We start from the raw sequence: 25,945 nt of genomic DNA, 5'->3' as shown, positions 1-25,945 counted from the left end.
GTCCCTTTTGGCGGGCAATGAGGGAGGGAGAGGGAGAGAGAGAGAAAGCGGCAGAGGGAGAAAAGAGGTGGGAGAGGACAACGACGGGAATGAAGCTAAATGGAGGCAGGGAACAGAGACGAGAGCGCATGCTGTACAACGTACGTACCTGCTTCGCATTCCATACTAATCAGGTAGTTAATTGCCCTTTTCCGACGGAGCCAAGAACCGCCTTTTTGGCTACGGGCACATGTGTCGTTCGCCAAGTGCTAGCTACCCTTCCCTTTCCTCGCGCGTTGTCTCTCAAACGGGACAGCCTGCCACACTTAATCAAGCAGTAATTTGCGTTTCTTGATTTCCCTCCCTCTTTTCCCTTTGCAACGGCTTTCTTCCTTTTTCTTCTTCTTACCTCCATCTCGCCGGTCCGTCATCGCATCGCCAACACATTGACGACCCTACTGTGATCCCACACCCAGGCGCATCCGCCGCTACGAAGCCAAGCACATTGCGACGATGCTGTTCTCCAACCTTGGGCGCGCTGCCCTTGCTGCAGGTTAGTGGCCCGCCTGCTTATTCGCGAGTCCCCTTGTTGGGTTGTTGCCGACCTCCTGGCGACCTCCTAGCGAAGACAAGGGTTTATCTCCGTCAACCTCAATCCAACGCCCTTCTAAAAGACGCGGCAAACATATTGCTGAACACGCTGAACGCGCCGATGATAAACACATTGGCCTCCAAGAACCCCACTGACGCTGTCCTCTTCCCGCAGCCACATTCGCTACTCCCTCGTTTGCCCAAACCTCCGACACGCCAGATCTAGGTCAATCCACCTTTGTTGCCCCCGAAAATAACGTCGCTTTCGGCTTCACGGTCCCTGAAAACAGTGGCGAAGATGTCTTCATTACCATGCGGGCCCCCATCGACCGTTCATGGGCCGCCATCGGCATTGGCCAGGATAGCATGAAGGGCAGCTTGATCTTTATGATCTACCGCGACGAGTCCGGCAACGGCGTCACTTTCTCGCCCCGCGTGGCCTACGGAAACTACGAGCCGACGTACTACGAGGGCATGAAGTGGGAGTCCCTACCCGGCACAGGTGTTTTCAACGGCTCCATGTACTTCAGCGCCAGATGCACCGACCACTGCAGGAGCTGGCCCGGAGGATGGGTCGACGTGTCCAACGAGAACCAGAAAGCCATCTATGCTGTTGGCCCCAAGGGAAGCTTCTTCTCGAACAAGAGAGACTCGTCTGTCAAGTTTCACGAGGAGTTTGGACGCTTCACAATCAACATGAAGCGCACCATTGGTCCCGGCGACGCGCCCGCCCTCAAGGACAATGCCGTCAACGAAGGCACCAACCAGATTTCTGCCAACGACGGACGCAGAGACTACAAGTCCATTTTCCATGCCGTCCTGATGGTCGGCTCCTTGGTGTTCCTCATCCCGTTTGGTGCGATACTCCTACGCTTTGGTAACATGGTCAGATGGCACGCCCTCAACCAGGGTGTCGCGCTGCTCATCGTCATTGTGGGGTTCGTTCTCGGGGTTTTGACCAGCTTCTGGTACTCGCGTGTAGGTGCCGGTCTTTCGCACAGCGGTGGGTACAGTGCTAACGAGGAAGCTAGTCTCGCGGTTTTAAGTCTGCTCACCAGATCATCGGCTTCATCGTCATTGCCTTCCTGCTGGCGCAATTTGCCATCGGCTTCTTGCACCACCAAAAGTACAAGAAGACGCAGCAGACAACCCCGTACAAGACGGTTCACGTATGGCTCGGGCGCATCATCATCGCCCTCGGCACCTTCAATGCCTTCCTGTACGTTTTCCCATTGCCCCGGTCAACATTCACCGAGCTAACAGCAGTAGCGGTTTCTCCTTTGCGCTGAACCGCAGGTTCAACTACGTCCTCGCAGCATTCATCATCCTCATGCTCCTCGTCTCGCTCTTCTTTACCTTCGGGGGTAAGTGGGTCCGCGGCCGGATGCCCATCAAGTTCGGCAACCAGGCACAGGGCGGCTACAACCCAGAGCCGTGGCGTCAGGCCCCCACGCACGGCGGTTTTGCCTACGACAGCGGCGCTCCGCCGGCTTACCAGCCTCCCTCTCACCAAAACCAGACGATAGGCCTGACGAGCATGGTCGCGGATCCTGTACAGCCGACTAAGGAGCGGAGCGGCAGCCGGGACTACCGAAACAACGATCTGGGCTCAGCCCACCAGCCGCGAGAAATGATATGAAGCGAACAAATCTATTTCCCTCTGGCTGGGTACGGTATGCTCTGCATTCTTGGCGTCTCGATGGAGGGAAAACGAAGGTGAACGACAGAAACGAGCGTCGGTTGAATTATGTTCCAGTTACTTTCGCGAGGTATGAAAGCGAATAATTTGTGTATATATAATGTATCCTAAGTGCTGGCCTAAGCCGCGAAACGAATGGGTGAATGGCGATCCGGCTTTTTGTGTTTTGACAAGTTTCTATCACTCGACACAAACATGATCTGCGACGTTCGGTGGTCTAAAATGCTAGCTAGAGAGCGAGGTCGGACGGAATGGCTGTCATCGGCGCCGACTCGGCGAATTGCGACATCTGTGTCTTTGGTCCAATGGTGGGTCTCTTCAGAATATCGCTGCGAATGCTTTTTTTCCTTCGTTCCCAGCAGGTGATATTGTTACACAAAAAAGACATTATAGAGCCGTCGTGTCGGCTTTCGAGAACCCACTTTCCCGTTGAAGATCGTTTACGACAGATTCCTACTGACTCCGCAGCGTAACCTAAACTGGGCGGGCTCGGTCCGCCGCTCGTCAACGGCCGTGGAGATTGAGAGAAGGTAACTGCGGATACCCGGCCCCCCGGCGCCGGGATCGGCCTATTGTGACTTGCCCGTGTCAAGCGGTCTGAATTACAGTCGCACGCGACCACCGAAAAAGCGCAAATTGATTCTGCTCGGCGATAAAAACTGGGAAGCGGTACATGGTTCACTGACTCTTGTATACATGTGACCTTGTTAGGTGGCGGGCCAGGCCGGTTCGTTCTGTTTCGTTGGATGCTGGTCTTTGCTGCACGGCTTGAACCCGTCCCGGCCTGTCGGAGTCTCCCCGATGTCGACTTGGCGGTTTCCCCCCCTCTGGAGCGATTACCACTCGATTCGACAACCGTCTTGTCAGCAATCGTCTGTCTTGCATCTTTGGTTTTGACCAACGGCGTCGACATTGCCTGGCAACTTTTTGATCGTGCTTACCGTGCGTGACTTTTGCCGATTTGTAGGCCTTTGACGCAATTCTACCGAGGATACGGAAGACGATCTCGGAACAGTTGACGTATGCGAGCCGCGCCAGACAACCGCGGGCCCGCCATGTCGTCGCGGCGCACAGAAGACGAGCCAGTGCTGCAGCATCACGACGAGGACGCAGACACGGAGCGCGAAGAGGATGGCGATGGGTACTCGGACGACGATGCGGACGAGGACACACCCATGCTGGGCCATGCTGATGGCGCACTGGAGGCCGATGTCGACGTCGCCAACGCCCCGCTCTCCAGTTCTGCGAATCTGCCTGTGCCGCCAGTAAAGCCGGACAAGCCCAAGCCTGTGGCATGGCGCGATCTGCCAAAGAAGCAGCAGTTAATGGTCATTACACTCACAAGGTTGAGTGAGCCTCTTGTGCAGACGTCTCTGCAGGTTCGTAGCGAGTCCCAGAAGCACTCATCCCCGTCCCCCACTCTCATCCGCATCTCATACCTCACATGAGACTATTCAACCACCGCGGCAACCAGTCACTGACACACGCCCAGTCCTACATGTTCTACCAGCTCAAGTGGTTCGACCCCAGCCTCCCGGACTCGGTCATCTCGAGCCAGGCCGGCATCCTCCACGCCTCCTTCACCGCGGCGCAGTTCATTACCGCCATGGTCTGGGGCCGCCTCGCCGACTCTAAGCGCTTCGGCCGCAAGACGGTCCTCATGATCGGTCTGCTGGGGACGTGCTTCTCGTGCGTCGGCTTTGGGTTCTCACGATCCTTTGCGCAGGCTCTTGTGTTCCGGTGCATCGGCGGCGCGACGAACGGGAACGTGGGCGTTCTCAGAACGATGTATGTTTCTTTCATCCCCCCCTGATTTCCCCGCCGAGGGATTTCATAATTGCAAAGATTCCATATGTATTTGCTGACACACAAACAGGATCAGTGAGATTGTACGTGAAAAGAAGTTCCAGGCCCGCGCCTTCATCCTCCTCCCCATGACCTTCAACATCGGCGTCATCATCGGCCCCATCCTCGGCGGCATCCTCTCCGACCCGGCGGGCAGCTACCCCTCCCTCTTTGGCGACATCGACTTCTTCAGAAAGTACCCCTACGCCGCGCCCAACCTCCTCAGCGCCGTCTTCCTCTCCTGCGCCGCGCTGTCCGTCTGGCTCTGCCTCGACGAGACCCACGAGGTGCTCCGCGAGGAGGGGCCGGACCTGGGCTCTCGCGTCGGGGCCAAGATCGCGTCCCTCCTTCGGCGGGCCTTTGCGCGCCGTCGCGGACGCGCCGGCGACGCGGCCTACACGCCGCTGCATTCCAGCTCCGCGAGCACCACCGACGTCGACGTCGAGATGATCCCCGAGGCCGCCGCCGCGCCCAAACAGAAACCCCGCCCGCGGTACCGCCACCGCCTGCCCTTCCGCCGCATCTTCACCCGCAACGTCGTCATGACCTTTGCCGCGCACTTTTTGCTGGCCTTCCACGTCGGCACCTTCAACTCGCTCTGGTTCGTCTTCCTCTCGACCCCGACCTCGGCCGCGCCGGCGCACCTTCCCTTCCACTTCTCCGGCGGCCTCGGCATGCCGCCGCAGTCCGTGGGCATGGCCATGGCCATCCTCGGCGTCATTGGCATCAGTCTGCAGCTCTTTGTCTACCCGCGGCTGTCGGCGCACCTGGGCACCGTTAAAGCGTGGCGGCTGTTCCTCTACTTCTTCCCGGTGACGTACTTCCTCGTGCCCTACCTCGCCGTCGTTCCCACGACGGAGTCGGCGCTGCCCCCCGGCCCCAAGGGCGGGCCCGCCATCTGGTTCGCCATCGTCGGCGTGCTGCTGTTCCAGGTCCTCGGCAGGACGTTCGCGCTGCCGGGCCAGACGATCCTGATCAACAACTGCACGCCGCACCCGAGCGTGCTGGGGACAATCCACGGGATGGGACAGAGTGTGAGCAGCGCCGCGCGGACCATCGGCCCGGTGCTGTGCGGGTACCTGTACGGCCAGGGGCTGGCGAACGGCATCGTCGGCGCCGTGTGGTGGGGTCTGGCGGGCGTCGCGATGCTGGGGGTCCTGGCGAGCTGGGCGGTGTGGGAGGGGGATGGGCACGAGGTTTGGATGGACGGGGACGAGGTTGCTGCCGAGGAGGACGAAGTAAGGCAGTGATGTGACCTGGGAAAGGGGTTGGTGGATCGAGCATAGAGCGTTTTGTTGGCATGGCGGATGGCTTCATGAACAGACGGTTACATCTAATGGATGACGAGGATATTGGCTCTTTGCACTACTGGCTTTGTGGAAGAGGACCGGCTGAATACAGTGCTTTTTGTGTTTTAATATCGTAAGCCTGGAACGGCGTGCGCTCTTCTGCGCCGTCTATGGGGACCATTCTAAATCCAAGTGGTGCATGGACAGAGGGTCGTTTCAACTATTAGCCCCTGAACATCCAGAACGCCGCACCATAATAATTTATAGAGTATCATGATACCAATCTCCCACTATGGCCTTGTGCCGTCTTCATTTATTACGTCCTGGATTACAGAATTGCTTAGCAGAATTGCTCATGTTGGTTATCTTCTATACCACATCTAGTATTTCCAGTCTTTCTTTCTACAGAAGCTACGGCACTAAGCTCAAACCAAGAATTAGTAGGATAGTATTCGTCAAGAGTCACAGCCTCTCTATTTAGAGTTTTCGGTCCAATGACCCTCTAGGGAGCATGATAAGATAGAAGTGCCTGTGAAGTAATACTTTCCTCACATATCAACCACAAGGACACACCCCACGCGCTTCTCTTCCAAATAATCGTATGGTCTCGCCGCCATCTCATCCGTCTTATAACCTTGCTCCTCGTATCAAGAGCGGCCCGATGCGAGTGTGATAGTCGACGTGATTAGTGAAGCTGACCGCATGTTACGGTTGCATGATGCCACTCAATTCTGATCAGCATTTATTTGGTATTATTGCCGCTGCTGCTCTCTACGCATACTATGTCACTTTTTAAGCTAGGTCATTTTTGTGTCAACTGCGGGCTGAAGGTATAAACCTATCTTGACTAGGTACAGGAATTAACTAGGAAAAGCTGTTCGTCCTGTCAACACAGTTCCCAAGATGCCCCGGTCCGCCAACTCATTAATCATGTTGAACAATACAAAGTCGGAGCCCCTTTTCGCCACAAGATTGGCCGTCACTGGCATCACCTCCTCCCGGAAGGTAACATTGCTAAAGTAAGACACCTGTCCGAGAGGGATCGTATAGTCCGCGTCACCAAAGTATGAAGAAACAGCCGACGCCGCACGAGGGCCTCTGGGATCGACGGGGAGCGCAGCACCCGGCGAGTCGTTGAGAGCTTGCTCGCGGAACGACGGAAGCCCGCCCGTTCCGACATCGTAGACAAAGATGGCCTCTGAGCAGGACTCAACGCTGGAGAAGAGAACCTTCTCATGCCAGGCTGCCGCATCGTGGGTCCGGTTCGCCATGGCTGCCTTAGAGTTAAAAATCCCCAAAACCCATGGGGACCCATGGGTACCCAGATGAATGGGTTGGGTGAATGGGTCAACCCATGAAATGAGTTTTTTGGGTTTTGGGTTTTGGGTATTTGGGTATTTTTTTTTTGGGTATGGGTATGAAAAATCCCCATACCCAAATGATAAGATGAGAATGGATTTATGGGTTGAGAATATTTGTTGTGTTTTCTGCTTATTACGTGACGGATACCCATAATACCCATATCCAGAAAACAGAAATCCCCATTTGTGTATAACCCAAAAACCTATACCCATAATCTTGAAAAAAACCTATAACCCATTTCAACCCATAACCCATATGGGCCTCAAAAGAATCCCCATGGGTCAAATGGGTTAGAACCCAAATGGGTACCCATGGGGATTTTTAACCCTAGGCTGCCTTGTACACGACGTCATCGGCGATAGAAGAATGGAAGACCTGGCGGTACGGCTTGTCGAGTGGGGGGAAGCCTGGCGCGTATTTGGCCAGCAAGGGCTCGGCGGTCTCTGTGATCAAATCATGTATCCAAAGAACGCTCAGATCACCCAGGACTTCTGATAAGGGTCGGCCCGCCACTCCCTCGACGGTCGCGCTCAGATTAAAGTGCTCCACAGTCGCACCTAGTACTGCCGATGCATCCACCAGAAACATTTGAAGAATGGTCTCGGCAGCAGGGTTCTGCAGTGGGAGATGGTCGACCGGATAGAGGATACGCTTCAGAAAGCTACGATCGTCGGGCAATGACAGCGCAGGCAGGCCGTTCAGGGAGGTGTGCTGGTGGAGTGATGGATCGCACCAAACCTTGGCAAAGGCAGCCCACTTTGCAGGGCCGCGAGCGAAGACTCCCACGATATCGGTGTTGTGTGCATTGGTCACGACGTTCTCCATGAGAATCATACCCCGAGAGGGTCTGTTGCCGTAAGTGCCGGAGAACGCGGCTGGCTGCCTCACGGACAGACCGGTATCAGTGCCGATGGCGAAGTCCAACCAGTCATAGGCGGCGATAGAACAGCCGGCTCCCGATGAGGAGGCAGAGAAGCTCAAGAAAGTGTCGCCCCGGGGGTTCCGGGGGTAGTATGCATTATTCCAGTTCCAGGCGTGCGCAGGGGAAGCGCACTGCGCCGTCTTCTGCTTGCCGACAAGGAATCCGCCAAGATCAACGATCCGCTAGAGAGCTGGCGCAGTCTTGCTGGCAACGCCATTGACTGCGGCATATGCTTGACTGCCGGCCGTCGTCTGCACGCCCTCTATATCGTAGATGTCCTTGACACCGATGCGCTGACCTGCCAGGGGCCTGTCGTCCTCGATGCTGTAGAGCCTTCAAGGGACAGGTATCAAGGGACATCCCCAGCTTGCTTCGGCCCAGGCGAAGGACTTGTAGGTACCTTTCGACTCGTAGGTATCAGTCACGAAGGTTCTGTATGTATCGGGATACAGCAATTGGACTTTGCTTAGCCTGAGCTCATCACCATCGGTGATTCCGAACAAAGGACAGGGGGTCAGTGTTGAAATGCCGCAGGTGCTCGGCCCATCGCCATTGAAATAGGTAACGCTTGATCCAAGACCCTCGAGGTAATTTATGACCGAGACATAGAGCTCGCTAGGGCCACTCGCGCTGACAAGGACGTCTCTGAGAAAGCCTTCGACGAAAATATCGTCCTGTCTCAAAGAGTTATTGATGGCCTGTTGAAGCTCTTCTCTAGTTGTTGTGGCAGAAAGAGCAGATATGTAAGCAATTGGGCCTCGGAAGTGTTCCGACACATACGGGACAATAAAGACTGGGTTCGAAGTGACGGCCAAGTATTGTGCGCCACCGACGACGAAACCTTGATCTTGGATTTCCGACATCAGAATCCATGGGATGAGAATGCCGTTCAACGACGTACAGGCTCGTGCTGCCATGGGCAACAGCTCCAGAATATACTTCGCCGTAGGGCAGACTGCCAAAGCAAAACTTGCAAGCTTCATGTCTTATACAACTGCATTGGTAATAGAACGCTAAGATGACAGTTTCTATGAATCCGTTCACACCCACGCTCTTTATATTTGTCCCTAAGCCTCGAGGGCTTTTGATTGTGCAATTGTGGAGTGTCAAAGGCTCATGGCATGTCGCGAATTCCTCTCACTTTTGTAAATTTCTAAGCTCAAGGCCTTTGATTGCTAGACATGAAGATTCTGCAGTTACATGGGTTTCCGACCAGTCCGTATTACCCCGACGATAGCGCCCAAGTGACTTAGTACTTGTCTTGGCCATCAGTTTCACGCGGATCCACAACTTCTTTTGGACTTCAAGGGTTGACCCATGTTCAGTTGAGATATCTCCTAAAATTGGGTGATGTTCTTTGTTGTTTTACCTATTTTCACGTCAAAGGACACTGGGACAGTGCTAGCTAAACTTTTCCACCTTTACCCTATTCTGGAAGTCGAGAAGCTGTGCTGCCATTTAATAAGTAGTAGCTGAAGAAAGAGGAGTAATGTCAATTGAGTTTCATTTAGGTCGAAGCGTTACCTCTTCCCATCCTGCGCCAGCGGTGAGCAATGCGATTATCGTGTCCGGAACTCCTGTCCGGCGAGCGACGATAGCAGTGTGATCAACAGATTTGTTGGCACCAAACTCAAGGAGGAACAGAGTGCTGATGAAGGCGGCGACATTGTATGCGATAGCGTTGCCATCGACCATGATGGCGGTAGAATGTACAGCGTAAAAAGAGAACTACGAATATTAAGAGGAGTCTGTTTTGCGTAAGGGATCATTGCTCGAAAACACTGGCGCAAGTTGATTTCGATGAACAGGGAGGCGCTGAAGTATCTCCCCACAGCACTAGCTTAGAGTCAGGCCCCAGATACATGGATCAGCTAATTAAGTACCAACTGTTTCCCCTCTTCCATTGCGCTCCAAGGCCTCCCTGGGTAAGCTTTAGCTATTACTGCCTTTTTCGGTTATGCTGCTTAACTTAACCGCCCTATTTACCACGTAACCTAGTATTTTACGCATCTTAAAATTCTTATATTACTACTAATAATTATTAACTATTTCTAACTACTGCAATATTCACTATTCTACTTTAAATAATGTTTTTGTTACGGTCAGATATCCGACAGTGGTGTTTTCTGCTAATAGGCAGCTGAGGTCGATACTCGATAACAGTAAGGTAAGTCTTGTTGGTAATCTTGCTGGTCTGTTGGTGTCTGGTGATCAGTCAGGCACTTCAAGGCGTAGGTAGCTTCTATCTTCACAACAGAAGGATAATCTAAGAGTCACTTATGAGAGAGTGAATCACGAAGTTGATTGCTGAAGAGCTATGGAAGGTTTCTATCTTCTTGGAATGAATGTCCTTATAGCTAACTCGTTCTCCTGGATCACTCCTGTTGCTCATGATCCTGGGTAAGGGATCAGTCTTGCTGGTTAGTGATCCTGGCTGGGGGATCATATCGGATCACAAGTGATCCAACTGATCCATCACGTGACCTTCCCTAGTTCTTCCGATCCGAACCCGGCCCGTGCCGTAGGCCTGCATACATGAATCGACTGGCTGCCCTGCTGGTTGCTTCAGGGGTTCACCTCAGGCTGCACTACTCACCAACCGGATTTGGGTCGTAACAGTTTTCTTTTAAGTATATTTTATTTAAAGCTCTTTTTAATAACTGGCAATAATATAACTAATAGTGTTTCAAATAGATTAACAAGTTAATTACTTAATAGTAATGTCTTAGCTTAAAAGATATTGTAGTTAACGTTAATTTTAGAGATAACTAGTAAAGTGAATAAGTTAAAAGTTAAAGTGTTTGAATAGTGTATTGGAAACGGGTGTCGCGCAACGGCCAACACCTAAAAAAACCACCCAAACTACCCAGCTGTTACAAGCAGGTCAGGGCAACCAACTGCACCACAAAGCAAAAGCTTCGGTAATGATGCGCCTGCATCATTATCCCCTGTTCTGCACTATCTAGTTACGCCGGCCAGCACCCTAAATGGTTGGGTCGTAACACCAGCAGCATAGCCGCAGCGCCTCGGGGTCGTTGCCAGTCTGCCAGCTAGAAAGGGGCTATAGCCAGATATTCCCACGCGTCAACAAGTCATTTAAGGTCTTACAGGTCGATTCGAAAGTCGATTCCCAGGCCTATCGTTCAGCTTGAGGCTGCGCGTGCTGAGTTGGAGTTGCTAGAGGTGCTGTGCAGCTAACAGCACCATTCAGGGGAAAAGATGTTATTGCCAGCTTTTGCTACTTCTGCAACCACCACCCAGCACCCTTAGACTCACTTGCTGGGTAAATCTCTTCATAGAAATCTCTATTCTTAGGCCTAATTCTCAAAAAGATGCACGAAGGTCATGTAGGCAGAACAAAAGTGTGACTGAAGAAGCTGTCTTTTCTGGTGACTTGCTGATAATGATTCTTCTCAAGGAAAATAGGACCGTTGCGCTGATGACTTTATATAGCGGCAACAAGATTCTGATATGATTGAAGAACGCCGTGGTTATGCAGTTTGTCCATGGAGTCAATAATAAAATGCGGGCGAATCTAGAGGAGCAAAATTTTCGGATTGTGTTGAAATTCTTTTATCTTTCCCTATTTCTCTCTCCTGTGTTGCGTCCTGCGTTATTATTAGTTCTACTAGTCTATCACCTGTCTGTCCTTGTTTTCTTGTCGCATTGTAGGATTAAAGAACGATGCGAGGACCAATAACCTGGAAAGAGGGGCAGGGGGAAGAACTTATTCTATCATGTTGTCTACTTTGGCCATAAGAAAGAAGGATTAACTTACGTGATGCTCTGCTTCTCTGCTGCAGGTACAGGTGCGTGGCGCGGGCACTTGATGGGTACGGTCGAGTGAAGGAGGGGCCGACAGCGTTAGATGCTCCCGATCGGCCCGGTTGTCTGATGACTTCTAACCGTCATGTACTCAAGCTTTTGGACACTCCGCCGTTTTTGGCTTTGTTCTCTAGTCTCCAAAGTACTTGCTTAGCGTTCGGCGAATCCAGCGGTACCACACGAAGAGAAATTATTGAAGGTGTGTGGTGGATTGTGGTAAAACTTCTACTTTAATAGTGAAATGCGTTGTAAATAGGGCTGATACATGACATGAGATTTACTGAGCTGTCTTGTACAAGCAAAAGTTGGTTGGTCAAAATCGACATGATAAAATAGTCCAAACGAAAGAAAAGTGGGCGAATCACCCTGCACCCATGCACACGAGATTCGACCTGACTGTATCATCACGGATACAAAGTTGAGACATTCCGAACCCTCCCCACATCGAAGAACAAATCCGCCTCAGATGAGCTTCAACCGCCTCAAAATTCTTATTCGCTCACCTACTCGTCCGAGTAGGTCTGTTCAGAAGAAAAAGAGGCAGTGCCATTCGTTTTCATGGCGTTTTCTGTGTTATTATTGCGTACAACGTCAAGAGCGATGTTGGAAGTGTTGTTTTTCTGACGCTCTATCTCTGTCTTGAGTAGGTATGTGTAGTCAGGAGTAACATCGGCCTTACTGGCTGCCGGAATAGCCACAGAAAAGGCACCCATACTAGCGCACAGGGTGATCGCCGTAGCTTTAATCAAATGCATTTCGAGTGGTTAAGTCGTGGCGTTGATTGAAAGGCGTGGAATTACAGATAGGCTTGGTAGCAAGTGACTTGTGATTCGAGTGTGGGGCAGTGTTTGGACGTGTAGAAATTTTCTTATAAAATTGATACTGATGGAAATGCAAAAGCGAGGGGAAATCAACGATATATAAATGAAATTCACTAAGTGACTTCATGTCTTTGTTTCACCTCCTAGGCTTGCCTCAGGGTTACCCTACGTTACGATCTCAACAGGGAGACCATAACGTTTCGATCCAACTGTTTTAAGAAGACACATCCGGAACGTTTGATCCAAGTTACTTTCGATCATCTTAACGCAAGAGAAGTTGGTACGATAAGTTCCCGTACCCCCCGATTGCCCGTACGACATTGTGGTACACACATACAAAACGTCATCATAGCCTGATCGATGCAGATGGCGCGAACGAATACGAAATCAAATGCCGCGTGTCAATAACCCCTTGAAATCCTATTGCTCATGAGTAAGGGTATGTAACAAGTGGATAGACTAACATGAGCTATCTTCACCAGATCAACGGAGGACTGATGCGAAGTATGTAGCATTTGGGCTTGTCACCAACGGCTTGCCAATCTTTGGTCTAGTACCCGCCTACTACGAAGCATAACAATAGCATTTCGGAAGGGGAGTTTTGATACGGCGAAGCTTTTGTAAGCTCTTCTCGCAACTTGGATGTTTCTTGTGCTCACGGCCTCGGACGCGCGTTACATTTAGGTTCAGGAATCTGTCTTTGTACAGAAAACGAAAGCGAACGAAGTAAGGCACACAGAGGGGATATTGGATTTGCGCACTGTTTAACTTCTGGCACCTAGGCTATGACTCTCATCGACTACTTGTACCTCACGAATATGTCGGTCGCCTGAACGCGTCATTTCACAAGGAAGCTTAATTCGAATAACCTAATCTTTGATAACATAAGGGAGTATTGAAAATGCTCCGTCGGATCCTGAGTCGCGATACTGACAATCGCAGGCAGAGCTCCTGCGGCATTATAAAACTTTGAGGCTGAGATCGGCGGAGAACTCTCATGAGACAGGTGATACTTGCATACTCAAGAAAGCAATCTTAGACGATTCCAACCATCCTAGACAGAAGTCTGATGCACTCTAATACCATTCGAGTGCGGTGGACAATGCTTGACGTAGCATTTGGATCAAACTTTTATCAGCGCCGACCTTGACCACTTCTATAAAAAGACCTCACTTGATCATTTGAAGTAACGTTCATATATCTGACGTATGCAGCTTATTTCAATTTACTGAAACTGCCATTGGCTAATAATTGAAAAAGCAGCAATCAAATTCTCGCCCACGACTATGATCACCTATGGAGACGTATCGTTCTATATGGACATGTTCGAGGACCTCTCATCAATAAACACTGCAAAAAACTCGAATATTAAGGAGAAAGACTGCGGTTTGCTTGAAAAGGAGCTGCATCAGACTACTCCCAACGCAAATCAGTCATGCTTCAAAGCCTTCTTCGTTTTCGTGCTGGCAACCATACTCGTTTCTTACGCATGGCTGTTCGCTACCAATACGGACAAAGTCGAATCAGTGGAGGATATACTGTCTTTGGTTGAGAATAACTAAGTGGAAGTGAGGCATAGTTCTCTAAAAGAGAATTTGGTGTTGAGTATGGAATATTCAAATAGATACCATTTGAGAACGTCAAAGAAGTCATCATAACACTCTTCGAACAGCAATGGCTACAAATTTCACAGTCCTTCGTTTATGATGTAAAGGAGCTAGGTTCGCTTATAGGGTATAAGGGTGCCCGAATTAGGTTAACGAGACAATGTAGAAATGACCCCAAGAGTGGCGAATCCGAGTCGCTCTTGTTAGAGAATTTAAGTCAGTTCTTTTTGATAATGCATAGCTACATATTGTTATAGTTGCTCTTGGTTGGAAACCCTACTATGAACGAAGATGAGAGTCCCATACTGCTAGTAAAACCCCGTCACGAGCGAAGAACTACCCAGGACACTACGTAATGTTCCAAGAAGAACGCGTCTTGACCATCGTCGCTGTTGAAATCCTTGGGGGCAGTCAAATGCTTCACGGTATCATTGGCTCTAGAGACTGAATCACGTAAAGAATAATTAAACCGCTTACCTTAATATTCCTATTGGGGGATGAACAATTTGAATACATACTTCAGCATTAGCTTATGCTGGCGAGATCATCAATCTGCTACTCAAGCTTTTCTAATACGGCCAGCTGTCAGAAACATTCACAGCAGGGGCTTCACTGCCACCATCGCTGTCGGTTGCCTACTACCGAGGCTCACATTTGGTCAGTTGGTGATGTTCCTCCATAGAAGCACAACAAAATTCTGGCGACTGTTAACTAATCACTCCATAGGATTCCTCGGCATGCTATGCAAAACAGCGGAAAAGCTTAACTTTTGTTCAAGGTTATCCTTTCCCTGGTGGGTTCAACGTGAGGAGTTCAGAAAGAGGCGTTGTAAAACCTTGATTTCAGAGATCAGCCTGATATATTAGGTAATTGTTGATCGAAGGAAAACTTTCTATCTGTTGCTTGTTTGCATGCTGACTTATCATCAGCAACTAAATGAATCCTAGTGATGACATTGAGCCGATCAGTAACTTTCACGGTAGTAAATATACACAAATCGGTGCAAAAAGATAAAGCAGATAAAACGGACTCCCTCTCCTGTGTATGATTGGCTTATCGCTTTCCCAGTCCAAATCTAGATTTCAATCAGCAAGGGCATCCACCTTCCAGTTGCGGATTTGGCTGCAAATGATCTTCATTTTTTATGGAAACTTCATCTTGATTTCTTTCCCGGGAACTTTCATTTTTAGCACACACGAGACTTTCCATGGCGGTGGTTTCCGCCCACAATCACTTGTATTACTGATCATCATGACGAAAGAAGCAATTCGTTGATACAGTGCCATATCAAAAAACCGAAAACCCTTTTCTGTGCACCACCTTGACCCTTAACGCCACTGTATTGTGCACTGTAGCCCACTATAATCTCAGCTTAAGAGCATCTACTACTTACTAGAACTGACCATTAGCGAAACAAAGCAGCAAGACTAAATAAATAGAGCGTATACTACATCTCTTCACCTAAGGTACTTATGAGATTCCTTAGAATATTTTTACTAAATGATTATGTTGAGATACTGATTATTGAAATATTGCTGTTTTGGTGCTGTTTTGGTGGTACTCTGTATAGCGTTTTCAGACAATTGACATGGCACTGTACAGTACAGCATAACACCTTTAGGCTTTCTGCTAGCACTATAGTCGAACTATAATGATCTGAACCCCATCTGAATTCTGATAAAGGTTTGTTTTCCTGAGGTTGCTCATCTTGGAGGCGGAAAAGAGTTCCCCACTATCCCATCGACTGCGGAAAAGTGTCAAAAACCATCCCCCGTGTTAATCTACACTTCTACTCCGCAGCCCGATTGGTACTGTTTGTATCGCAGGGATACCGTACATGTGCGGATTTCGGTATCGCAAAAGGTCACGATATCGTGGATCTGCGAAGGTGGTTGTATTGAGTTCAAGAAGAGAGGTGAGGGTGAGGGTGGTGGCCGACCAGGTGGCTCATGTGAGATTCACGTAAGCCACCGCCACCCATCAGCCACAGGTGGTTTGGATATTCCAAAAACTACATCCTTTACAATGAACTAGTTCTCGCATCACCATGCCAGTTAGGGCCTAGTCTCAGTGGTGGGCTGACAGATGCTTGCGCAGTACGAATGCGGTGAGGCCTCTCTGTCACGTAAGGCAACCATAACCCTCGCTAAGGTAAGTCCATTTGACTTGACAATTGCGGGACCGTTTGAAATTTTCATGCAATCTAATTTTGCAGTCCGAACTCAGCCAACAGTGTGGCATAGGAATAATTCTCCGAATCCAGGTCTATAGTAAAGGGGCGAGCAATTGTAAGCCATTGACATCAGTTGTCAGAAGACAAAGTTATTTAAGCTCTCTGCATCACCAAGATCTTTAAGGAGAAACTGCAGTGTTATCAGTATTGGGAACAGATTGGCGAAAACTACATGGGTGCTAGAGTCGCTTACTTGGAACTCAAGATCTGTTTTGGAAAGAGCGTCAAGCAGAGTCAATTGTAAGATTGAATGTTTGAAGCACTATTTTGACGTGCCAAGTTTTTGAGGGCCGGCACCAGGGCCTTCACGAGTTGCAATGCTGACAGAAACAACAGGGTAAACAAACAGGTCCTGTTTAACTACTTCCGGAAGTTCAGTCGTCTGGAAAGACACGGGCAAACATAATATACAACTCAGGTGGGTTGGTATACAAACAGTCGTTATTTTGGAGTCGGCATTGCATTGCAGGATGCCTATTCTAGCTACAGAAACCGAATGTAGTTAGCGAAACATTTCTACTGACTAGCGTATGCTGGGTGAAAAGTCCATAATTAGTCAATAACAGGATATTTTGTTTGGGACACTGGGAGGTTGAATCTCTTTGTAAACAAGATCACAGTCGCTTATGATTTAATTTGCGAGGCAGAACCTCTCAGTGAGCCACGTCAGAAATGGCACTTCTTTCCTCTTGGAAAGCCGTTGATCGAACTGGCGTATTCATAAGGGCACAGGCATGCCCTCGTTGTAGGATATACCAAAGCAAAAAGAAACATGCGATTTCTTATCTTTTTCTGACTTGGAGTGTAATATCGAACGTTGACTTAAACCTCATTTCACCACGTTCATGTTGCATAGGCGTTCGCAGTAACGAAGTAGGCTCTCTATCGAAGCTCAAAATGATGCAGCCATGTGCACTTCCGGACCCACCACTCTTAGTACACGCCAGCTCACAACCATCACGGATTTAGCGGTCTTGCGCCGCCGACCCAAACGATTGGGGCCGTTTGACAGGGTATGAGTATGGCCTTGCATATTGTGATCTCCTAATACGAGAAAACTCAGCCGTTAATCGAAGGTCCACAGTTGGCTACGTTGGAGTTGGCCCAAATCGAAGAAGACGATCACTAGAACGATAACCACTGCACCATCTCGCCCATGACCGAAAATCCCAAGTAACCCGTCTCTTCAACACTTCATTTTCACTTCAATTTCCTCGCCCTCTAGCTCCTGATCAGAATTTCCATCTGTAGCTACGATGCGACTCATTAGTTCCCTTGTATGAGTAGTGGCATGCTGTTTCATTGCCGTCGCCTCTCAAGAAGTTCCAAGGACCTACTTTGTCGAGCTATCAAATGACACTTCAGCCGACGGAATCAGTCTAAGCCCTGAAAAAATCGTTGAAAGAGCGGCCGAGCTGTTCATCCCCGTACAAGTGCGCTATGAGTTCCACGACAGCACTGTGTTCTATGGCGTATCGGTCTCGCTTAAAGACGATATTCACGTTTAAAAAGCTACGGTCTCTTCCTGGTGTCAAGAGTGTTGTCACGGTGCGGCAAATAATGCACCCAAATCGTCCTCCGGTTGGCATTTCACCAGCCGCTCGCACAGAAACATCTCAAAATGAAGCCGACATTAGGCAACTGCGGACAGTGTCTTGATTCTCTCGAGATTCGGGGATCAACTGGAATAGCCCACATACAATGACGGGTGTTGACCGCATTCACGCTCAGGGCATGCTCGGTGCGGGCGCCCGCGTTTCCATCATTGATACTGGAATCGATTATTTGCACCCAGCTCTAGGAGGCTGTTTTGGTAAGGGTTGCAAGGTTGAATTCGGCTATGACTTTGTCGGTGACAGTTATGGATTTAACAGCTTCATACCAAACCCAAGCCCGGACCCAAGACCTGGGCACTATGAGGGTTTTCACGGCACACATGTTGCAGGCATCGTCGGGATGGAAGTACCCTCAAATTCGTCAATGTTTATAGGCCTTGTGGGAGTTGCTCCACGAGCTACTCTTGGCATGTATCGGGTCTTTGGTTGCGATGGAACAGCTTCAGACGATGCAATTGTCACTGCTATGCAGAAATCAGTCGAAGAAGGCGCTGATGTTATGAGCATCTCCATCGGCGAGTTCGGCACTTGGTCCGGCTATCCGAGGTCACCTCTCCCAGCCGCGGTTGCTGCTCTGAAAGCGAAGGGCGTGGCCGTCATCGCCGCTGCTGGCAATTCGGGCACGCAGGGCATGTTCTCCATCAACCTGCCAGGCGGGGCAGATGATGCGCTTGGCATCGCCTCGGTTGAGAACTCCAAGTTCCCAACATATCCCATCCGCGACCCCAACGGCGCCGAGTTCTCATATGGATCCCTGCGTCCTTTTCCGGAGGGCGAATATCTTGTTGCGTGGGCTGATAGAAATACGAGCAGCTGTAAATTTGGCTGTTCGGCTTCCGATTACCCACCAGCTAGCAGTCTTTCGGGGCCCATTTCGGATTACATCCTCGCGATAATGAGAGGCCCCTCATGCTGGCTGACACAAGTTCAGTCTTATGCCTTTGCCGCCAATTATACTCGAGTTATCACATACCCTGATCCCACAATCAATGACGTTTTTATCAAAGGTCATGCTGTATCAACACCATCTTTAACTCCTGACGGATCAGTTTTTCCGATGGGCAGCGTGATTGACGACAGTTTTTCAAACGCAGCCAAGAGTCTCGGGGGCTACAGATTGCTTGTTGATTCTCAGACACCCCTTGTGGTTGATCAATTTGGCGGCGGTTCACCAAACAATTTTAGCAGCATTGGTTAGTTCCGAATCGCACATCTCAGATGTTTCCTGCATGATGTCTAACAAATACAAATGCCTTAATGCAGACTTTGCTTTTAAGCTTGAGCTGGCTGCTCCGGGTGGAATGATCCTAGCAACGTTTCCTCTTATGGAAAACAGCGGCGGTTATGGCATCATCAGCGGGACTTCAATGGCCACGCCATATGTATCAGGTGTCTATGCCCTGATCAAGTCTCAATATCCCTCCTTATCTGTTAATGAGATTTTCGAGCTCATGCAAACAACGGCTACACAAGTCAACATGGCAAACCTCAACTTGATGGCTCCCACCCTCCAGCAAGGCCCAGGTCTTGTCCAAGCCGACAAGGCTCTATTCATGAAATTAGTCATTTCCCCCGGAAAATTTGAGCTGATAGGCAATTACGAAGCTTCGTTCACCATCGTCAATCCTTCAGACAGCGAGGTGACCTACAGCTTCACAAACATTCCTGCGGGTGGGACAGTGTCGTTTTTGGAAGGCGGAGACCGCTCTTCAGAAGTTGACTACATCCCTCTGTCTTTCTCGGCAACAATTGATTTTGCACATGATAATCAGGCTACAGTTCCTTCCGGTGCCTCACTCAATGTGTCGTTCCTGGTGACTCCCCCCTCAGATGTAGACGCCAGTCAGATACCCATCTTTTCTGGCTTCATTGGCATTGCCTCTTCAGCCAACGAGACTTTCACCATCCCATATATAGGGCCTGCATACAACTACAGTAGCACACCAGTTGTTGGGCTAGTAAATGTTACAGAGAAGCAACGATCAAACGTCTTGACACCATCACGCGACCCCCTATCTGCTCCTCAAGTCTTTGCCAACGGTGATAAAGCTGACATTGGCAACTACCGGTCTTTCTCTTTTCAAGATCCTGATTATCCCGTCGCCTACTTCCCGATGCCTCGGCCAGTCCGACAATTCCGCTTCGATATCGTCCGTGCTAGCACCAACTTCACTCCGACCTGGTATGGCTTCGACCCCGATGCCAAACTGGATAACCTCACAGAGACCGCCATGACTGAGAACGACACCGTGGCAGGTGTTCGCATTCTCGGTTCAAATATCATACAAAACGGATGGCTTCCGCAAACCGACTATCAGGCAGGCTGGTCTTACAGCATCTTGGACGTCACAGCCTCGAGGGGTCTAGGGCTAAAAAAGGGCTCTTATCGAATCCTTCTGAGATGGCTAAAGTTCTTTAAAGATGAGGATGATCCTAATCCATGGGGAGTTGGATGAGCGGCGTCATTGACGTCTTGGAAGACGTCTTCGAACCGATACCATTCTAAGGAAATCTTCTGGTTGGTAACAAAAATGAGGTTGAAGATGCAATAATCACCTGAAGCAAAACCATACTGTCATCAACTCACCACTTCGCAGCTGATGACTACTCCCTGTGGACGTTTAGCAGCTTTCCCGAGCAAATCTGTTTATTAGGCCCCCGGCTGAGTAAGTACTCTGTTTATTCTTAAAGCCTGGTAGCAAAATTGAATCTTCTACTTTGGGTATTGTGGCGTAGATGTGGCAACTGGTTAAGTTGTTAGTCACAACGAAAGTCCTAAATGTTGATAACAGTCATACCGTAGCTACTCAAGACACTCGTATTACGCTAAGGCCTAGAGAAGCCTAAAGGCAGTTTTATCAGGCTTAGCGTTCTGGCAGAAATCAGGATATACGTGCTGTCAGTCGTGTGTGTCAGCTGGCATGGAAGCACCGGCTGGCCTGTCAGCGGCTGGCAGGTCGAGTGACCGCCTTTGATTACAGGCTTAGCGGAGGTGCTGTGCTAGGCTATTCTAGGCCCTAGCGTAATATGAGCTTGTTGAGGACATACGGTATTCCGTCACGGCCGTAAGCGGCTTTGTGGCCCCTGCTCGCTGCAGGATTTCTCCTTACGGCCGAGGACGAACAGTATGGCCGCTTATGTCCGTCAATTCGTCCGTACGGGTTTGTCGATCCAATTTGAGAATGTCTCCTTCACGCCTCTATTCTCTCTTCCTAGAAGCAATCACCTCGTTTGTGTGGAGTTTACGCATTCGTTCGGCCGAGAAAATCAACGTCATTGCCATGGAACAACAAGTCCGTCGACGCCGAAGACCTGCGTTTTCGTGCTTAGAATGCCGGCGGCGCAAAATCAAATGTGACCGAGACGACCCTTGCACGCATTGTGCCTCTTCCAAGAGACAGTGCATCTACGGACGCACCGACGTTTTGGTCCAGGAGCCCAATCAACAAAATAGCGGCTCGGGTTGTCTGCCAAGCCCAACAGCTCAAGCATACTCCAGACTATCTCATGGTAGGGAGGTCAACTTAGGGCATGATACTACAACACACGGCGACTCTCCATTAGATCCGATTTCTCAGGATCTTCTGGAGCGTGTTCGAAAACTTGAGCAAGCTATATTACCAACCTCGAAAGGTGGGCGACCTGAGAACTCGCGATGTGAAGTGTCCCAACAGGCAAACTCGCAAGTAGCGTTGAAAAAGACAAGAGTGTGGAAGTGGAGCGATTGGTTGGGTGAAGCCCAAGAGGTAATTGGTCACATCTACATGATCGTAAGTCCGTTTGGATGTGTGGACTGACTGTTTCGTAAGTTTGAAAGAGTGTGGGATTGTTACACCGTTTACAACAAAGCCGCTGCGAACTCCGAAGGGACCCATGTTCATGGCTCTGAAATTGGGGCCTTGGCCGTCCACATTGGGTGCCGCCTCCGCGATTGTAAGAACCTAGCAAGAAGCCTCAAGAAAGGGCGACCGAGTAGAAGTTTGTCACATTCCTCACTTACTCTGTCGCCCCCTTCTCGCGATACATCGGACGAGATGGTTGGCCTCTATTTACAATCATTCGAGTCAGCATTTCGCATACTACATGTACCCACATTTTGGTCCGAATATCAAAATTACTGGGAGCATCCTGAGCAGGTCCAAAATGACTTGTGCCTCAAGGTTCTTCTCGTGATTGGTATTGGATCAAGTATCCATGACCCAGAGAAAATCGAGCCGGGATTTCGGCATATCGTCTGTCAATGGGTGTATGCTGCTCAATCTTGGCTTTCTGGTCCCTTAGAAAAGGATCGTCTTGGTATAAACGGAATCCAGATACACTGCCTAACGATATTGGCTAGGCAGATCTTCTCCATTGGTGGTGATCTAATCTGGATGTCTACGGGTTCACTGGTTCACCGAGCCATGCAAATTGGCATGCATCGGGACCCCAAGCATCTTCCGTATATGTCGGTGTTGCAAGCCGAGATTCGGAGGAGACTGTGGGCCACCATACTAGAGCTCGTCCTCCAGTCGTCGCTGGATTCGGCGATGCCGCCCAGGATCTCATTTGACGAGTTTGACACCGAGGCACCATCCAACGTCAATGACAAGGAAATCGAAGAGTCAACGACGGAACTTTGGTCGCATGCAAGAAGCACATACACAGAGACATCTTCTCAGCTTCTCTTGCTAGATTCACTGCCGACTAGGCTGCTAGCTCTGAAGCTGTTGAACGGCCTGCATTCAGAGCTATCCTACGACAAAGCTCTACAGTTGAGCGCAGAGATCACAGAAACTTACAGAGTAAACAATCGCATTATGAAGGAGAGTGGACAAGCCAGAGCTTCGACATTTCATCGAAACATGCTCGATTTCCTCTTACGACGCTTCATGATCCCTCTGTGCTGTCCTTTCGCAAGCCAAGCGCGAACGAACCCGTTATTCCAATACTCCATCAAAGCTAGTCTAGATACCGCAATGGCTATAATCTCACCAGAACCGGACGAAAAGTTTGCTCGTCTCATGAATGTTGGAGGAGGCATGTTTCGGGAGGGCTTCAGGTACGCCCTTGCTACCATCAGTCTCGAGTTCATCGCCCAGGCGGAGGCCCAGCGCCTTGACGGGACACTCCACCGTAACCCTTATCACCTAGACGGGTTAAAACAGGTTATGAAAGATTTGGTTGCGAAATCCACAGAGAGAATCAGACAGGGAGATACCAATATCAAGGGACACGTTTTTCTGAGTATGGTTATGGCGCAAGTCGACGCCATCGAGGCCGGTGTTCCGGGGGATTTGAAGATCGCACGTAATGCGAAGGAAAGCGTGGATCTTTGTTACTCCTTACTACAGGAGCAAGCAAGCATTGTTACTGATATTGAGTTTGGGTCTTCACCATCTGATTTTGACGCTGGGCAAAGAGGTTTCGAGCTGGATTGGGACTTGGAGTTCTTTCTCCCAGACGCAGAGTTTTGAGGGTAATTTTCCCGGAAGATTTGAGCAATTCTGTCATTGAGCTTTTCCCACAGTTACGTATCCCCTGTTCCAAGCCTCGCAGGTCGTGCTCTGAAACTGCATGTCTCCGTATACTCTCTCTATCATCTATTGCGGAATGGCAAAGCAAGTGGAAAGAAATCCACTGATCTTCAACGTGTGAAATGAAGCAAAAGACAGACTCGTTTATTAATGTTCATGCGGGTCAAAGATGGTTTTCAGTTCGCGGTTCTTCTGCCGAGACGGGCCCTCTACGGGGCTAACAGCTATACTGAGGGTGAATCTATGGATCATCTAAATAGTCAGAAGCATTCTTAAGAGGCAATTCTCAACTCGAAATAATTGTCGAATTTTGTTAGAGGTAGAGTACCTCTTCATCGGCTTTCCCAGCTCCTTGTCATTTTAACACTTTTCATACTGATCTTTTGATTTTGTTGCCCTGTATGACTGCTATGAAAGTTCTCATTAGTGGCGGAGGTATCACCGGCAACTGCGTCGTCTTTTGGCTCTCAAGACTTGGAGACGACACCATCGTTATCGAATGGTATCCAGAGCTTCGGACCACCGGCCTCCAACTGGACCTTCGAGGCCACGGTATCGAGGTTATGAAGCGAATGGGCCTAGATTCCGCCTTCCGAGCAAAAGTAGCTCCTGAACAAGGCTTGCAATTTGTCGACGACTCAGGCAGACCTCGAGCTCACTTCCCGGTCAACAGATCTGGTAACGGTTTGCAAAACTTTACCACCAATAACGAGATCATGAGAGGAGACTTTGTTCAACTTCTCTACGGAGTTACAAAAGATCGAGTGAAGTAAGTTTTCGGGACATCCATCGAAAAGTTCGACCAGACGAACGGTACCGTCAACGTTCTTTTCAAAAATGGCCGGATAGAACATTATAATCTACTGCTAGGCGCCGATGGCCAAGGATCATGCACCCGGAATATGTTGCTTAGACTAAACGAATCGGTTGCCTTCTTGCCTCCCAGAGGCCTTCATACAACTTACTTTGCCATTGCACAGCCCATACAAGACAACGAAGACTACAATGCGACTATCTATATCGGTACTGGAGACCGAACGATGATGACTCGGAGACACAACACCCAAGAGACCCAAGCTTACCTCATGTTTCAAAGTGTTTTCGAGCAATTTAAGGGAGCTCGAGGTGCTGGTGAAAGGGAGGAAAGAAAGGCTGTGGCAGATATCTTTAAAGATGCCAGGTAGAGGACAAACCAGATTTTGGACTCAATGATAAATTCCGAAGACTTCTATTGTGAGCGGATTGGGCTGGTAAAGCGAGACACCTGGTATGAAGGACGGGTGACACTTCTTGGGGATGCTGCTTACTGTCCGTCGTCGATAACAGGAATGGGCACTACTTGCGCCGTGATAGGTGTCTATGCCTTGGCCGGTCGGTGAAATCGGCAAGCTTTGCAGATCTGAATCTCCCCAAGGCGGTCTAGGGGAAGCTCTCGAAGCCTACGAACAAAGGTTCAGATCATTCATGGACCAAGTGCAAGACGGCGTCTCGGATGATGGGCTCATATGGAAGACGTGGCCAACGAAGCCATCTGGAATCGCGATTCTAAACTGTCATTGAATTTGCCGCTTTCATACAGTTAGAAATTCTTGGCAAGTGGGTTTTGAAAGAGAATGTAAAGAGATGGGAGTCACCGAAATACGACGAGTTGCTGCAACACGACAGAGACCCTGCAGCTTGATGGGATCATCTGAAGACATAAGGTCCGTAGTTCGAATCGCCGCTCTAAAACAATGGATCAATTATTCGCATCTTACCTTAGCATTTAAGTTGAAGAAAGAGATTCTATGAACGTGTGCATCACGCAACAACCAAGCAGCCTGGCTGTCTCTAACAGAAGCATAACGAGGAAGATTGTGTCTACAAACATTATTAATGTTGGCTTTGATGGCGGTAAACTATCAACTGGAACTTACGTTTCAGGCTCAATAGAAATCTACTACCTCGACCCAACCTCGCGTGATATTTCTGAAGACTGATAAGGTCGCTCAGTAGCTACGGGTTTGTCAGGTTGCTCGTTTTTTTGTTTAACCACGGGGCTGTTTCTTTCGTGAGAGTTAAGGCCGCCCGCACGCTTAGGCGCCAGCCAGTACACGGTATCAGACTGAGCTTTACTAACTAACTAAACACCCATCTAGCCACTATTTCTGTATATGTATATATGCTCTTAGACATATTCTTAGACATACTGCCAATGCATCCTTTACCCTAGATTACTCCCCTTTGATGCCTTGACTTGTTCAGTAGTTACATGACTACTTTATAGGGGTTTCCAATAGGAAGTCTTAGGTTTCCATGCCAATACTACGTTTGAATCGCCGCAGCCATTCGAGGTTATCTGCTGAAGTTTGGTTCCACGGATCCCCGCTGCCAAAAATCAGTAATCTGTCATGATACATCGACGACCGGGGAACACGTACTCTTCGTAAACAATGAATCGCGCTTGGTGCTGGATTTCCTGATCAGACGGAACGTGACAGTTTGGGTTGTTGGGGGACATTGTTGCCGCTATCCAACGTCTTAATTCTTGGCCCAGCCATCGGTGGAAATTGGCATCGTTAAAGAAGGCATAGTTCCGTTTGATCGATGAGAACTGGAGAAGACTACTGCGGCCGTCCGGTTCAGTGCTCCCTGGTCTAA

The 25,945-nt window shown here is 49.5% G+C and overlaps 8 protein-coding genes across 8 annotated transcripts; 5 read left to right on the top strand and 3 right to left on the bottom strand.

The window, feature by feature from the left end:
- Positions 1-492: 492 nt before the first annotated feature.
- ColSpa_09221 (uncharacterized protein) lies at positions 493-2,209 on the top strand (the record flags this gene model as incomplete). The annotated part of the gene is made up of 4 exons (XM_049275433.1): positions 493-532; positions 746-1,548; positions 1,629-1,789; positions 1,834-2,209. The coding sequence occupies 4 exons, from the start codon at positions 493-495 to the stop codon at positions 2,207-2,209; spliced, it is 1,380 nt and encodes a 459-aa protein (XP_049131390.1).
- Positions 2,210-3,324: 1,115 nt separating this feature from the next.
- ColSpa_09220 (uncharacterized protein) lies at positions 3,325-5,364 on the top strand (the record flags this gene model as incomplete). Its single annotated transcript, XM_049275432.1, has 3 exons — positions 3,325-3,648; positions 3,762-4,057; positions 4,146-5,364. The coding sequence occupies 3 exons, from the start codon at positions 3,325-3,327 to the stop codon at positions 5,362-5,364; spliced, it is 1,839 nt and encodes a 612-aa protein (XP_049131389.1).
- Positions 5,365-6,263: 899 nt separating this feature from the next.
- ColSpa_09219 (uncharacterized protein) lies at positions 6,264-6,674 on the bottom strand (the record flags this gene model as incomplete). Its single annotated transcript, XM_049275431.1, has 1 exon — positions 6,264-6,674. One exon carries the CDS (start codon positions 6,672-6,674, stop codon positions 6,264-6,266), a length of 411 nt encoding a protein of 136 aa, XP_049131388.1.
- A 418-nt stretch (positions 6,675-7,092) lies between these two features.
- Positions 7,093-8,670, bottom strand: ColSpa_09218 (glutamyl-tRNA(Gln) amidotransferase subunit A; the record flags this gene model as incomplete). Its single annotated transcript, XM_049275430.1, has 3 exons — positions 7,093-7,869; positions 7,909-7,985; positions 8,046-8,670. The coding sequence occupies 3 exons, from the start codon at positions 8,668-8,670 to the stop codon at positions 7,093-7,095; spliced, it is 1,479 nt and encodes a 492-aa protein (XP_049131387.1).
- Positions 8,671-9,190: 520 nt separating this feature from the next.
- On the bottom strand, positions 9,191-9,382 carry ColSpa_09217 (uncharacterized protein; the record flags this gene model as incomplete). The annotated part of the gene is made up of 1 exon (XM_049275429.1): positions 9,191-9,382. One exon carries the CDS (start codon positions 9,380-9,382, stop codon positions 9,191-9,193), a length of 192 nt encoding a protein of 63 aa, XP_049131386.1.
- An 8,492-nt stretch (positions 9,383-17,874) lies between these two features.
- On the top strand, positions 17,875-20,245 carry ColSpa_09216 (minor extracellular protease vpr; the record flags this gene model as incomplete). The annotated part of the gene is made up of 2 exons (XM_049275428.1): positions 17,875-18,982; positions 19,053-20,245. 2 exons carry the CDS (start codon positions 17,875-17,877, stop codon positions 20,243-20,245), a joined length of 2,301 nt encoding a protein of 766 aa, XP_049131385.1.
- A 2,502-nt stretch (positions 20,246-22,747) lies between these two features.
- Positions 22,748-23,245, top strand: ColSpa_09215 (uncharacterized protein; the record flags this gene model as incomplete). The annotated part of the gene is made up of 1 exon (XM_049275427.1): positions 22,748-23,245. One exon carries the CDS (start codon positions 22,748-22,750, stop codon positions 23,243-23,245), a length of 498 nt encoding a protein of 165 aa, XP_049131384.1.
- A 461-nt stretch (positions 23,246-23,706) lies between these two features.
- On the top strand, positions 23,707-24,078 carry ColSpa_09214 (uncharacterized protein; the record flags this gene model as incomplete). Its single annotated transcript, XM_049275426.1, has 1 exon — positions 23,707-24,078. The coding sequence occupies one exon, from the start codon at positions 23,707-23,709 to the stop codon at positions 24,076-24,078; it is 372 nt and encodes a 123-aa protein (XP_049131383.1).
- Positions 24,079-25,945: the final 1,867 nt, after the last annotated feature.

The sequence above is a fragment of the Colletotrichum spaethianum genome, assembly GCF_022836535.1.
Source record: "Colletotrichum spaethianum MAFF 239500 DNA, contig27, whole genome shotgun sequence".
NCBI lineage: Eukaryota > Fungi > Ascomycota > Sordariomycetes > Glomerellales > Glomerellaceae > Colletotrichum > Colletotrichum spaethianum.
The sequence above is the reverse complement of the archived record's forward strand: the minus strand, read 5'-3'. Positions and strand labels throughout refer to the sequence as shown.